The 15,328-nt window shown below is 40.9% G+C and overlaps 1 protein-coding gene across 1 annotated transcript in view; it reads right to left on the reverse strand.

The window, feature by feature from the left end:
• Nucleotides 1–15,328, reverse strand: part of EYS (eyes shut homolog) — a 940,845-nt gene that overhangs the window by 31,552 nt on the left and 893,965 nt on the right. The window contains exons 43-45 of the mRNA XM_049818234.1: nt 9,783–9,965; nt 2,865–3,031; nt 2,535–2,679 (exon numbers count right to left, since the gene is read on the reverse strand). Coding sequence (XP_049674191.1) covers nt 2,535–2,679; nt 2,865–3,031; nt 9,783–9,965 — 495 coding nt within the window. The remainder of the gene's footprint in view (nt 1–2,534; nt 2,680–2,864; nt 3,032–9,782; nt 9,966–15,328) is intronic.

The following is a 15,328-nucleotide window of genomic DNA, read 5'->3' on the forward strand; positions in this document are numbered from 1 at the left end:
AGCTTTATGAGTTCAACTGAATTTTTCATTTAATTTTCGTATTTCTTCTAATTCTTAGTCAGTGGGGTGCAGATGAAGGACTCAGAGCAGCAATTTGAGCCTGTCATAGCAAGCGCTATAGAACCTTCTGCAGAGGGATCAGCTAATGAATGTGCTTTCTTTCTGACCTGAATTCCCTCTGCTCTGCCAGTTCTGGGCCTCTGTTAATGAGAGACTGCCAACTATTCTGAATAGTGGAGAGGTTTTCTGACACAGCCAAGTTTGCAGGAGGAACTCGAAAGAAGTTTCTGAATTTGTGAGTGAAACTTGGTTTGATCCTGAAGATCCGAGTTTGATGCAGTAGGCTGAAAAATGTCTTCAGCTTCTCACAGGGGCTGGGGGAAGTTTTCTGAATCGCTCAGGCACCATCAAACTTTCTTCAGCCTATCAGAAGAATCTGTAGGTGCTGATCCCCAGATTTCCTAAACTTAAAATTCCCACTCTTTTGACTATTAAATTACGGTTTATTAGACATCTATTTGCAGTTTCCTCCTCCCCCGTGGAAGCGACTTGAACCGCAGCGGCTGAAGGCAGGTAAGGAAGGACATGGTACAGAGTAAAGTCCTGGCACTAGGGACAGTCAGGCTGCAGCAGCCAGGCTGACCTCAATGTTTCTTGATCCAACAGTGATTGCTTACAAAAGGAGAGGTACACTCTGGTACTAGAAGCAAAATGGGTTGAATAAATCATGTCTTTAAAAGCAGCCAACAGCATCTTTCCAAAAGTCTGAGTGGTTTAATCAACTATGTGCTACATAAACTTATCTTGACTGTCACTTCCAGAGTTTCTGTGGGCTCCCTATACCTGCAGACTGGCTGAAGTAAAATGGTTCAATATTTTCCTTTATGTTAGTGGTCTTATGGTTCCCACTCTGCAGAAGGGCTATGGAGGTGTATTTCTGATCCTGAGGATCCTGAGAGCTGAAACGGGAGATTTCTGAGCTAGAAGAACAAATGAGATGCTGACTGCGTAAGAAATGTCGTAGGACATCGGTCACAGGGAAGCGTGGCTTCCTTGAAAGTCAATATCCTCTGGAGAACAGAGACAAGCTGCTGCTGGGAACTGGAGCATGGAATGAATTAGCAAATATAGTAGACTTAATACTGCGAATGATAGGGACAAAGAGAAAACTGTTTATGAGCTACATGTCTGACAAAATTTTGAGATAAAGACTTCTTTTTAAACAGTAAGAAAAATCAATAAATAGCATGGTAACTAACAGTACATGAACTTTGAAATATTTTTTATTTTTTGGAAGAATATTCATCCTGCTTTTGGAGAAATTTGGCCATCCCAATACAGTCGCAACACGAGGAACCTTTAAAACTGGAAAAGTTTTGTGCTTAAAGTGAAGCACCAGAGATTCCTGTTGGTCACCCCTAACATTAACATGTCTATAAAAAAAGCCATAAGTTCTTCACAAATATTGATACTATTAAAATACTTGCATAGACATTATGTTTTATGATATGTCAGTTTGCAAGCTGATAAGAAGCTATGAAAAGTATAACTATTCAATCCATACTTCCTGAAAAGATGGAGACAGATGAAATGTTAATTTGTATGACTTTCTGAGTGAAAAGTTGATTATAGGATAAGAAATTGATTTCAAGGAAGTTTCTATGTAAGAAGAAAAAGTAAGGTGATGGCTGGAAAAGAGGCAGTTATGTGGTCTTAGTGGAAATGGAGTGTAGTAATGTATGAAAGTGAATCTTACTGTTATGCTTGCTTTTCCTAATGTGCCCCCAATTTTATAATTAAGAACTCAAACTGTGCTATGGCAAAATGTTTTCTTTTCATTTGAAAGGCTTTCCAGTGCTTAAAATAAATTGAAGTTTACCTCAAAAATATCAAGCGCATTATTTCTACGGAAGTAAGGAATGCAAATAAAGAAGTGTATGAACAAATCCTTTGCTTCATTGTTGATCTGGTAAGAGTTGAATTAAGCTTTCTACAGAGCTTCAAATATCAGTTTCGAGGTAGGAATTATGATCTGTTAGATGAATAGCTGAAATATTCCTAACCGGAATTACTTAGGTCCTGTCTAGAGACCTAGACCATGATGTCAGGAAAAAAAAATCAGATTTTATGATGTCCTACCAGAAAGAAGCTTTCAGCATGAAAACTATTACCCAAACCAATGCCGGCAGTGACAACGGTCAGAGCTAGCTGGGAGAAGAATCAAAACTACTTTACCACAGAGAAAGAAAGTCCTTTTGGAGCGATGCTGTAGAACAGGGACAGATAAGAAGAAATGATATCATGGCAAACTTCCATTTTCATCAGAAAAAGTATTAAAAATATTTAGCAAAGCCTCTCTTTGCATTGTGTTTCTTAGATATTGTAGTAAAATAATGAAGAAGCCACAGGAATCTCAGCCAAGGAGATCCTAGTTTCTTTCCTTATAAGACAGAGATTTTAGATCTTTATTTCATAAGAAACTGAAACAATTTAACGCATGTTTTAAAAGGAATTGAAGACAGTATAATCTTTACCTTGAAAGCCATTCTTAAATCTGGGTCCCTTTGGTAGGAGTTCTGGAGTATACTCGCGGTAGCCTCCTAAATAAAACTGACTGAAGACATTGAGTCCAACCAGTCTCCCAGGAGAAGTGACGGTTTTATTCTTCTGATCATCCACCTTTGAGTAAAACATTTATATTTGTTACAACAAAGGAATTTACCTTATTTAGGAACAACTAATGAAGGCAGTCCTCCAAACTTAACAGGGAAAGACAAAAGTCATTTTTAAACTTTCCATATAAAATGTGAAAAAAAGAACACTTTCATCTAAAAGCTGTCCTTCTAAAGGAAATAGCCTCTTACCTTCAGCCAACCTTTTTGGAGATATCTGCCAAGATGGATGACATGAATATTGAGTGTCAGATCAAGTGGTTTACTAATGATTGTTGCTGTGCCAGAACCTAGGTTGTAGCTATATACTACTCTGCCATTACGGAGGCCTAACTCCAAGAAATCATCTCCATTCAGACCTGAAAAGACAAAAACAGAGTAACTACTTATTTGAGGGTTGAGTGAATCCTAATGCATAAACTATCCTCCAAATCTACTGAAAATATATGAGTTTAGGAAAATTTTAGCAAGGAAGGTTTTAGTTTTGTATATATTTTTAATATTCTCTGTTTAACTTGCAACACTATTTCCAGTATTCTTGTGGATTTAAAATAGAAACTGCAGAGATTTTGAACGTATTTACAGGCTTGTTGAAGGAAGTTCTTTTTCATACTAGAGTAGGTTAATGACATCCACAAAACCTGTCGAGCCTGGTGAATTTAGCAGTCATTGCTGTCCCCGTCCCGCTCCCCCACCCCCCGCCCAGCAACATGAATAAATGCTCAACTTTCTCCAAAAATCTTAGAAAAAGCAAATTGAAATTCCAAGTTATAGCCCATGACTTCATTCTAGGCCCGTACGCTTTCAGCTTTCGTGGTGGGGACTTCAACAGCCTCAGAACTTGAGGGCACCTGCAGCTGCAAGGTGAGGAAGAGGAGCGGCAGGCCTCAGGAGGGCCTGGAGACGTCACTGGAGCGGCCCCCGATTAGGGTGGCTCTCGAGTATTTGTTACTGGAGTTTCTCTTTAATTCTCTGAACTCTTCTTAAACTTTCAGGTTAGAACTCTTTCATTTCCAAATTTGCAGTAAATAATTTAATTTCTTTACATTTAGGACTGTATGCTGGAAGTAGTAGTCTGTGCTTTTCAGGTACTATACTATAAAATCTCATTTGAAAGATTTTAGGTCAGACATAAAGCCTATGAGTAAGAATCCAATTCCTGGACCCATTCCTGGTCATCCAAGTAAGTGGATTTTTACACTAGCATTTTTGAAGAGAATTAATCCCTCTTCTCCTGTAGGCAAGAGTGGAACCATCATTAGTTAGAGAAAACATGATCAAATGTTTCTTTTTACAAAGCCCGCCATTTCTTTTGCACATACTCTTAGCAGGGCAAAAGAACTGGGATACAAACAATGGTAAAAGGGAAGAATGTTCTCAGTTTTGGATTAGGGTGTCCTGAATTGAAATTCAAAGCTTTCTGTTTCTTTTTACAACTCTCCCATGAATTCAAGCATTTCAGTGCTCAATTTCATGCCCCTACACTGTGTTTTATTTGATATTTTTTCTGTTTTCATAAGGCTATCTCATTTTGTATTTGTTTTAGGGAAGGTATCCTCCTGTTTGTTCTTGCAGTGTCACACAGTGGCCCTCATTTCAAATGGGTGTCTCGATGCCCCCTGCTCCAAGCACATGGGGAATTTGCTTCATTTGCAAAAGATAAAGCGGGCTTTTCCCCACCACAAGCAATGATACGTGGCTCTCGTCCTCCCACTGAAGCTCTGCATACTGCTGTTTCACAGCTCAAACTGGCATATTCCCCTTATTTCATATGCTGTAAATGAACGTGCTGCATTTGCAGTGTGGGGCGGGAGGACGGGGCGGAACAGCACTCTGCTTTTTCTATACAGAAGTTTGATTCTTCTATACAGTTACTATTTTGATGCAACATGAATATATATTAAAAAGAAGCGCTTATTCCAAAGAATTTGAATACATAGCCTCTGTAGAAAGTATGCAGTTACGTTCAGTTGAACAGAACACAAACACTGTTCATTTTTATTACAATGATTTGTTCATGACTGGATGAAACCCCATTGCCTTCAGTTACACTGGGACATTGCCAGTGAAGGACTTCCAAACTGAAAATAACAGTTTTTTTAAATCGTTACCAAAGTTTCTATTTTCAGCACTGTCCACAATGTACTTACATGATTTGGCCTGCAAAACTAGGGGAGGCACGTTAAAGACAAAGTGTTATTTAAAATGCTGTCTGAATTTTTAAAATGCTTTCTTGGAAATGAAGTATACAGAAGGAATGCAACAGTGTCAGCACTCTACAAAATCGACCTGATGGTGAAGATAATATTAATTAATGGTCTGTATAAATGAGACAGCTTTTAACTGTTTTGTTGGTTTTGATTCTTTTGTCTTACTCCTCCGTACCAAGAATGGAAAGGAAAACAGGCTCTTGAGGAGGCTTCAGAGAACTAAGGCCATCTTAAATTCATATTATTTTTGTCGATTTCTGATCCTCTTATTTAGGGGTTCAAAAATGGTTGACTTCTACTTATGCATTAGACCTACAATGGCATAATTTTATTGACTTAGTTTTTTTCTTACACTAATATAACTGCAAATAGAATCAGATCCCAAATGTTTTCATATTTTACACTTTCAAGGTTGTAAGTTAAGTGACTTAAATATTTTAGCTATGAAAACCAATGGTGTTTGTTTTGTAGAGTATACCCTAATAGATGGAATTTGGGGAGGAAAAATTTCCTGCCTTTTTCTGGTTTTGTATCTGTTGTTAGCTCTAGAGTATTTGTTACTGAAGTTTCCCTGGTCAGAACAGCTTTAATTCTCTGAAGTCTTCTTCAACTTTCAGTTTAGAACTAATTTGTTTGAAAATATGAAGTAAATACTTTCTTTACATTTAGGACTACCTGTGCTATCATCAGCAAAAATCCTTCAAAAGAAAGTTGTTTTTTTTTTTAGGGGGGGAACAAGGACAGTGCCTTTTTATTGCAAGAGAACAGCAACTGAAACTTGGCATTATCTGTTTTAAACTATTTTTTACTGTCATATAATTAAACCCTGCAGCTGTTGAAAAAGCACACTTTTATACATACCAGTTTTAAATGTCCTGCAACATAGGACTGCAGTAAACATCCTTTAAAAATAGTTTACACTGTGAGCAAATGTTTGGTATGTATAAATAATCTCACGCTTGAGTTGCGAACAGCACACTCAGCAGCACTTTCCTCTTTTTAGACGTGAGCTTTTTGAAACCGTCAGTGTTTTAGTGCTTTTAATTTTGAAGACCTTTATATTCACTGTTTTTCTATTTCCTGAAAACAGTTTCTTTCTAGTCAAGTGAATAACTTGACTTCAGACTTCCTTTTTCTCTGTCTGATAATGAGCACATCCATATTTATACATATACATATTTACCTCCTCTTCTTTGATAAGTAAAGAACTATACTTGTAAGTTTATTCCAGTTTGAAAGCAATGGTAGTTAGCACGTATTCAGCCTGAACTGATCTAAAATTTGAAAAATCTTATTCTGGAAACAGGAGACAAAAGCTGCTACCCTTTTGCGGTACTGCTATCTTAATATTCACAGGGCAAGCAATACAGGTGGATTTGCTTTTGCTTTCACATTATTACTCCCACTTACAAAATAAGTACCAAACAACTATTTACATAAGCTCAATGTATGTTAAAGCCCCACTCCTTCACTCTGGACTTCTCTCCCCCCCAAAACCAAGCGGTGCATGGGGGTCCGTGGCCAGTACCTGGTGGTTCACACCTCCCCTCCGCTCTGGTGGGGCAACTTTTGTCCTGGCTTGGGGCAAGAGGAGATGTTTTTCAAGTATTCCAACCCAAGCCAGGGGTCAGGCGTAGCCCCGAGACTTAAAGAAGAGGACGTGTCCACTGTGATCGGGGGAAATCGCGATCACTGCTAGTCTGACTGCTGTGAGAGGTCTGGGGTTAGGTGAGATATCACAACAAGGTGACTTTTGATGTGTCAGCTTTGGGGGGTAAGAGGAAGAAGATGCTTTACCGTCTCTGCGTTAGGCAATATTTGATAGTACCTCTCAAGGTTAGCCACGACATCAGTGTCCGTGGTTTTGGCAGAGACGACGGTGGAGAGGAATCAGGTAGAAAACTGCAAGAGAATGCTAACTATGAGAAATGGGATGAAATGGAGAAAGGGGAAAATGCAAAGGGAATAGTAAAAATACTTCCTTGCAGCAAGATCACAGGCTGCAAAAAACCCTCACGCGCCTCATGGTGAGAGCATTATTTCTTGGTACTCAGTAAAAAGTAAATTGTAGAACAACAGCATCTCCTCTTGGTGAAAGAAGCAAAGTTCACTTGGTAAGAAATGCCGCTCTTTGGTAATTAAAACAGGGCTTACTCAGTCTCCCCAACCATTTAAACTAAGGGGAAAATAAATAAAACTGCTACGCAGCTATTTACCAGGCGCCTCATCGTTTCTCAGCCTTGCTGACAGCCGGTGCTCTGCTGCCCACCCATCATTTGCCACGGGGCTGCAGAAATGCATTACCACTGCACGGCAGTGTTTAAAAAAACACCCACAATGTGCAAAAGAATAAAAAGCCAGGTTTCTGTCTGACAACTACAAAATAAACCCAGAATGCTAGTATTTTGGTTAATAAATATGACACCAGTAAGAATCTTTTTTACTCATTTCAGCTAAATGCAGTTGCAAGACCTACACTTCACAACGACTCTGACATTACAGGGTACACCCTGAAGGCAGGCCTTTTTGAGACAAACTTTAGTGCCATGTGTCTTTTATTTTTAAGCAATTTTTTTTTTTCTTATTCGCTTTTGATTACTGTAACTGAAAGAAAATCAAGTTATTTTGCACCATTGGTGCTCTACTTTTCATATTTGCCTTTTTTCTAACTTGCGTAAAGACAGTGGATGAATTGGTATAGTATCTGTTTGGCTACATTTCCTACAATTTCTGTACTGACAGTTTGAAATTCAGTTCCAAAGTTTGCAGAAAAGTGTCTGAATGCAGTGGTTCATTCCTGTCATTGCAAAGAATGTTCTAACGATTCATTTGTGTTTGTATTACAAAAGAACTATGTATTACTGTTATAAAAATTTAATGATGGGGACGCTGGCTTCTGAAAGACTAGGTGGAAATGGTTTAGGTAATGTCAACTCCATGCACCATTTCTACTTGGCTACCCCCAAAAAGAAAGACAGTATCTCCTCCATCCACAACAATAAATAATTAGTGAGTGAAAGGAAAAACTGCCTAGGAATGAACTGCGATAGCAAGTGAAAGGAAAAGGTGCCAGGGAGTGAATGGTGACTGTTGTGGGAGTAAAATGTGGCATGAGGGGTGTTATTTGTGTTAGGCTAATTTGGGTAATCAACTCGATAAACTAAATCAATTTGCGGCTGTTTGTCCAGGTGCTGTACCAGGGTCTCATGGCACACTGAAGTGCAGCTGCTTGGCTGAGCTGCACTAGCTACATTTGGCAGGATCTTTGCCAATGAAAAGTAACAGGCTCAATTATATCACAGATATGTAAACTGCCAAGCCATTCTATGCTGACGTTTTAGTTTGCATTGCAACAGTCTGACTCTCGGAAATCTACCACAGGGAGAAAGGGGAAGAAGCCCCACAGGGTACAGGAACTATCGTAAAGAAATTTAATAGAAAACAAGACCTAAGAAGATACCAAATGTATTAACATAGCAAATGGAGGATACCCGGTATCCTATGGATGTGGTGCACTGCAATTGTTTTGTGCGATGTACATCTAACTGTATAATGTTGATTTTTAATAATGTAGTTTGGACCTCAGTATCTTAAAACTGCTAATAGTAATTTCTTCCCTCTTAAATTTTCCTGAAGTATTAGTTTTCTGATACTGTTCAGCGTAAGTATAGGGTTCCCATAAGTCATGGGCCATATCTGCCAAACTCATGTGATGTTTGGGATATGGTAAAGCATCTACTGTGGCAGTAGAGACTTATATTTATATACCTAAATCACTCCCCTACTGTGATGGGTTTAGACCTAACAACACATCACCAAACCTCCCTCCTAGGCTTCAACAATCCCATATGACAGCTCCAAACCCCAAACTTACCTCTTGCTCCAATTACAGAAACAATTAAAGTAAAAATAAGTAGTATGATTCCTATGATCTATTAAGTATAAAGTACTTTCTACCCTGACTGCTTTAAGTCTGCATTAGCATTTCATGAAACTTTTCCCAACTTTCATCAATATTACGGGTCCTGTGTGGACAGCAATGCTAAGACAGACAGAACACAAGTAGTATTGCTGGTTTACCCCATTTCAATGCTGAGGCTGGGCCAGCCTGCCGCAGTGGGGTGCCGTGAAAAGATACCAGCAGTATTGCAAAAATCTTAGTACAAATGTTGTAAGTAGATTTATATAACCTGCTTCCCAGCTGTGGTAATCAGACCAAGTCAAACACTTTGCGATACAGACTGTAAGCACAACTTATTTGTAGCTAGCTTGGGTTAACTTGCATCGAGCGATCTCAGGGGTTAGGGTTTATTATTTAACGTAAATAACACAGAGTCCAATTCTGGCTGGGGACTCCCGCGGGCCACGGAAGCGCAGCCACTGTGACAACAGCAGCAATTCCCGGCCGCTCCTGCGGCAGGTCGTGTGAGGACATGGGCAGAAGAACGGCAGAGTGGCCGTGGCATGTTGGGCGGACGGACTGGTTTTCCAACGAAGTAAGTATCAGTGGAAGAAGATTTGAGGCAGCATGTCTCCAAAGTGTGCACCAAATAAATATAATCAATAATGAAATTTATGTTTATTATGTCTGACTGAAAAGAGAACCTTAGTCTTCTGGTTTCCATTTATTTTGTTCAGAAATATGCTACCTCAAGCGTCAGATTAACTGTTGACTTTAATTACTGGAAGCAGTTATATTTCTCCTTAATGAAAAGAAACACTTATACAACCTGATTGTTTACTGTGTGTTTACAAAACAATGAAGTATTGAAGAGATTATTTTCCTCCTAATGCAATGATACCCTAAAAAGAATCAAGAAAAAGCTGTGTACATTTTGATCCTACTTGTTTAATGAATATTTGAAATGCTGTAAGGATGGGTAATAAAAACAAAGCTTACCATGGCCCTTCTGTCCAGTGAAAAAAATCAGGTTCTCTTGTAAAGCTGAGTGGTGGTTTGCCAACTGGAACTTCAAGCGGAATTCATAGTAGAAGGTGATATTTGGGATTGTAGAATAGGCTAGGAATGAGGTATAGCCAAAGTCATCCGTGCCACTGAAACTTGGTTGACTAATATTAATAGCTGGATTAAAAAAAAAAGAAATTCAGTGTTACGGCAAATTCTTTAACATACGTATTTGCAAGTCCTATTTGATAGCCCCTTTTAGAACTTAAAAACTGATAAATAATACTAATAATTTGATATGTTGTAATATGTTTACACACATAGCTTTCCTCTTAGTGTAATCTCTCTATTTTTCAGCTTTTGTAAATAGGCTTATTTTACAAATGAATTATTGGCAACTACTGCCATCTCCTGGATTCTAGATAACATTGTCACAAATAGAAGTACACTGCAATATTTATTCAAAACTCAGACAGAGAAAAGAAAACATGCAAAGAAATTCTCCTGTTAAAGGAAATGCCATCTCTGACATGCATCTGAGTGAAAGTGAGTACAAGGCTGTACTGAAGAGGTTAAAGAATAATAATTCTTCAGAAGTAGAGAAGTAATAAAAAGAAACATCATAAAAAGATGAAATTGCAGCACAGTGAATAGGACCTACATGAATTATATTATTCACTTTATTTACTCCATCATTTGAACTGTCAGAATATTCAGGAATTGAGTATCTAAAAATGTATAATTTACAGCACTGACAAATTATTTAACCCTTTTTAACTGTCATTTAGGTTCAATTTAATGAAAATTTCCTTTATGCTGGGCACTGACCAAGCAAAGCACATAGCTTGCTCTAAAATACCTTTGCCAACTTTATACTCCTGCTCCTTCCAAAGCTGCGAGGGCTGCGAGTTCATTCGAACACCAACTGGTTTTGTGGCACAGAAGTCTATAATTTATGCTGAGAAAAACCGTGGGATTGAAAAAGCAAACAAGGCGCCAACGCACCCAAGTCTGTACAGGTATCCGTACTGGTGAGCAGTTGGCAGAGCCCTGCAGCGCGCGCCCGCGCGGCCCCAAGGACGGCCGGGCTGCTCCCGCCGGCTCTTGCAGTCGGGGCTCAGGGCAGGGGTAACATAATGCCCCTGTAGACAATTCGGAGTAGCAAAAAACAGGAGAGAGAGGAAGAATAGCAGAGTAAGGCGGGATCCTGGAAGACTGGGCATGGGCTAGATTTAAAAGATTCGAGCAGTTACCGCCAACCGACCTTAGCCCCAAACGTGACTGGCTCCAGCTGTGCCAACGAGGGCAGTGGGACGGACGGGGGGAGGAAGGAATATGTAGCGGCACCACGTACCAACCAGACTGGGACGCGCTAGTACAGAATTATAATCTTCCCCAAGTAAACCTGTGTTAGCCTAAGTGCCTTTAAGTGTCTGGCCCTAAATACTTACGGTGTGGGAGAAACAATCACGCGTAATTGCGAAAATGGTATCACCATCTCTAGTTTGTGGAATCTGTTTCGAAATTTGCAACCTGGGAAACCTGCCCTACTGGCACCGAGGTGGCAGACGTCGCCTTAGGGTCCGCATCTGCCAAAAGGTGCGGGCGTAGGCTCTGACAAACCTTCTCTAGCACGGACTTGGGGTCCGCAGCGATACCGAGCGCACTGTCCCATTTATTAAGCGCTACACACATGGCACGTTATGCCTTATTCTGTGATCTTAAACGGGAGCCAGGAAATTTCCATATGAAACAGTGATTTTGTCCTAATTAGAAGAAAACTGGCAATGAGCTTGTGGTCAACCTAGTCTGACTGAACATAACCTCCGGTCCCAGACCTTTGTGAGTCATGCCCTGCACTGGAGGAAAACCACAACTCTCCCACATCTGAATTTGGTGTGGGCTGCCGTCCACTCCCTCAGATTACCTGAACGTGCCCGAGGGAGGCTCAAGTTCTGCATTTTTTGCTTCTCAGGAAGCTAGGACAGCCAGGCAGCTCCTTTAATGCGAACCATTCCTCCTTTCTTTTTTTCCTTTGTTTCTTTCTTTCTATTTATTTAATAAAACACAAAATATTTAACCGACAAGATTTTAAGATAAAGGAGGCCTTCATATATACATAGATCTCTAAACTCCAGGTTAGAGCACAGTCACTAAACATTCTTTGCAAATTGACCTTTTAATTTCTCACCCCTGGGTGTCTGAGCAGAGCCCCTTTCAAAACATCTGACAAGAAACCATTTTCATAAATGATGTCCATCTTTGACTACTCGAGCGTCTCCTCTCAGCTCTTTATGCTCTTTTCATCCAGTTTTAACTGTGCATTTCGCTGGGGCCATGAAGTACATACAGTAACACCTCCGACATTGTAGGGGCTTCAGACATCCCCGCCATGCTATAGGTTCCAGACGTGGTAACAGACACCAGCACACAACAGCTTTTGGGATAAACTATTTATCTCAGAATAACAGCACAGTAACAAATACCCATCAGTAGTACAATTACCCTGGTCAAAACAGTAACCCCAGTATATCACTAACAGTGGGCTAAACTCGGTATGTGGGCGCACAGAGATGTACCTCTCGGTGGTTATCAGGAGGCCGGCAGGACGTGCCTTCTCCTCCAGATGAGCGACTCGCACCCACTGATGGGTTTAGGGAATTTCAAGCTCCTTCACCGGCCTGTCCTTTTTTATCGTTGACTTGCAGAAGCACTACCTGCACTTGTGAACGAGCCGCCCTACCTCCCCGCTGCTCCCCTCCGCGCCCCGTGTGCGCACGGCGCTGGGTGCTCCCCGCCGTATGGAGCTATACCGGTGTAAGGCATGCGGTCACCAAACGGAGAAAAACTGTACAAGGCAACGGGAGCCCCACAGGCATGTTTTACGAAAACCATTATACCTTGTTTTGGTTCACTTCTTCACGGTGTTGAAGCAGTTTCTCACACCTAGCAGAAGTCGGATGCAGTATCTAATTAACTACCCTATCCTTAGCAGGTAGGTACACGCAGTAAGTGTTTGTAAATAGTCCTCCCTATGCTGGTCTCTGGAGAGTAAAATGTATTTAGAAATATGAATTAATCCTAAGTCTGTATTTCTGGCTAATTCAATGTATCTGTCTTGACAGCTATTCCATATTTTATGTTTCTGGACTGCCGCTTACAGATTTTATACCACATTTTTAATCATGTTTCTTCTCCCTACTAAGTATTATTTATCAAGAGATCTTTATCCAATCACATGAAAAAGTTAAAGGTTATCAGTAATGCGCATCAGTGTAAAGCATTGTCTTTGAGATACCTTTCATGCAATGACGTTCATTACTTTGATTTTAATACAGACTAGTTTGCCATACTCCTAACATATTTTTAACTTAAAAATTAAAAAAATATCAATAACCCTGTATGAAAAATACAGTGATTGGTAAAATTGTGCCAAGCAAGATAACGCCACCTTTTCCTTTTATTCTCTTTCTTTTCATTATAAAGCTATGGAGCCAAGACTGTGCAGAAAATTGTATAATCTCATAGCCCTCTTTTCCTTGAAATACAGTCCTTCAAAACATCATTTTCAAAATGTTTGGGGCTGGCTGGAATAGCAGAGGGCACAGCTAACCACACTGGGTTATTTCCCTTTTCCTGCCTCGACACCACCCAAGCTGGTTTCCTCTCTTGCGGCGAACAGCCTGCGGCAGCAAAGAACTGTGTCCCGATGGCTCCGATTATGAGCTGTGCAAAACCACGCTCCAAATTAACACTGTGCCTAAACCACACACCACTCTGTCAGAGTACTGAAGCCTTTTATCAACTTTTTGTGCTTGATCTTGTCCTGCGTGTCTCCATCAGTCCTATGCCATTCATCATTGTCCTCTTCTGCACTCCCAGTACTGAACAAGTAACAAGGTATGGTATGTCCCGTTGCCTCACGAGCAAATAATGACAAATTATCCCATTACGTAAACATATTAATATGGTTGGCTACCTACTTCCCTAACATTGTACATCTTATCAGAGGTGAGCATGGAAGTGGGAGGTAAAAAAAAAAATCAACTACAGTTTGAAGAAAAATCTTAATGAAGAGGAGAGAATAAAGTGCAAAGAAGAAAGAGAATAATGGTTTCATTATCTTTGAATTTTCTGTTGAGTTAAAATTAATGTTCCTTTCAGCGTTCACTGCCAATACTTCTTGAACCACAGCTTTACAATACACTGCAAAAAACAAGACAGCTGGAAGGGATAGAAAGAGATGAAGAATTCAGGCTAAAGAATTACAACCAGATAATCCACTTTTTTATATTATCATTGACTAAGTGTGAACAGTTATCAGCTCAGTGTCTGCCTCCAGGATCACCAGCCATATACACTGTGGGGTGAGTATTATTCAGTTCTCCCTAACAACCAGCTCACCTATTTGCAAAGACAATACTGAAAAGGGAATGGAGATTACTACCAGGCACTGTATATTCCAGTCTTCCAAGCGGGGGTGGGTTGACCGCAGCTGGACACCAGGTGCCCACCAAAGCCGCTCTATCATTCCCCTCCTCAGCTGGACAGGGGAGAGAAAATAGAACGAAAGGCTCGTGGGTCGAGATAAGGACAGGGAGAGATCATTCACCAGTTACTGTCACGGGCAAAATGGACTCGACTGGGGAACCCTGTAGTTCCCTGGGTCTTCCCTCATGCCCTTTCTGCGGACTGAAGTAACACTGGCTAGCTTCCAGTCAGCAGGGACCTGCCCGGACTCCGAAGCCCTTTGGTAAATGACAGAGGGGGAGCTGCCAGAGCACCCGCTGGCTCCTTCAGAACCCTAGGGAGAACCCCATCAGGCCCCATGGGCTTGTGAGCTTTCAGCTGAGACAGCTGCTCCCCTACAACTTCAGTGTCCACAAATGAAAATTCACTGCTCCCACACTCGTGGTCCTCTGACACGGGGGACCAGGCAGCCCAGGGTCTATCGGTATTATTAATGACTGAGGCAAAAAATGCATTGAATGCCTCTGCTTCTTCTTCATCCTTATTAGTCAGATGGCCACCTTCAACCAGTATTGGTCCAATGTTTTCTTTAGACCTCCTCTTGCACGAACATACTTGAAAAAGCTCTTATTTTCTGAAACAACACTGGCCAGTTTAAAATCTAATTGAGCTTTGGCCTTTCTTGTCTTCTCCCTGCATAAACGAACCACAGCTCTGTACTCGTCCCGCGAAGCCTGTCCTCACTTCCAGAGACCACACGGTTTCTTCTTCCTCCTGAGCCCCACGAGAAGTTCCCTGTTCAGCCAAGCTGGTCTTCTGCCCCTCTTGCTTAACTTACAACGCGGTGGAATTGCCCGCTCCTGTGTGTTTAGTTCACGTTTTGCTCGTTCTACATTCAAGCTGTTTTCTTTCCTCACCAGACACTCCGGGAAGTGCCGGAGAAGGGAAGGGGTGCTGGAGCTGTGGGGCGGTGGGGTGCCAGCCCAGAGTTCGAGGTGGTAGCACGAGACTCTTGACGTCTGGAAGACTACTGTGTGAGGAGTTGGTGATCCGCACAACGGGTAACTGAG

The sequence above is a fragment of the Accipiter gentilis genome, chromosome 15 (genome assembly GCF_929443795.1).
Source record: "Accipiter gentilis chromosome 15, bAccGen1.1, whole genome shotgun sequence".
Lineage (NCBI taxonomy): Eukaryota > Metazoa > Chordata > Aves > Accipitriformes > Accipitridae > Astur > Astur gentilis.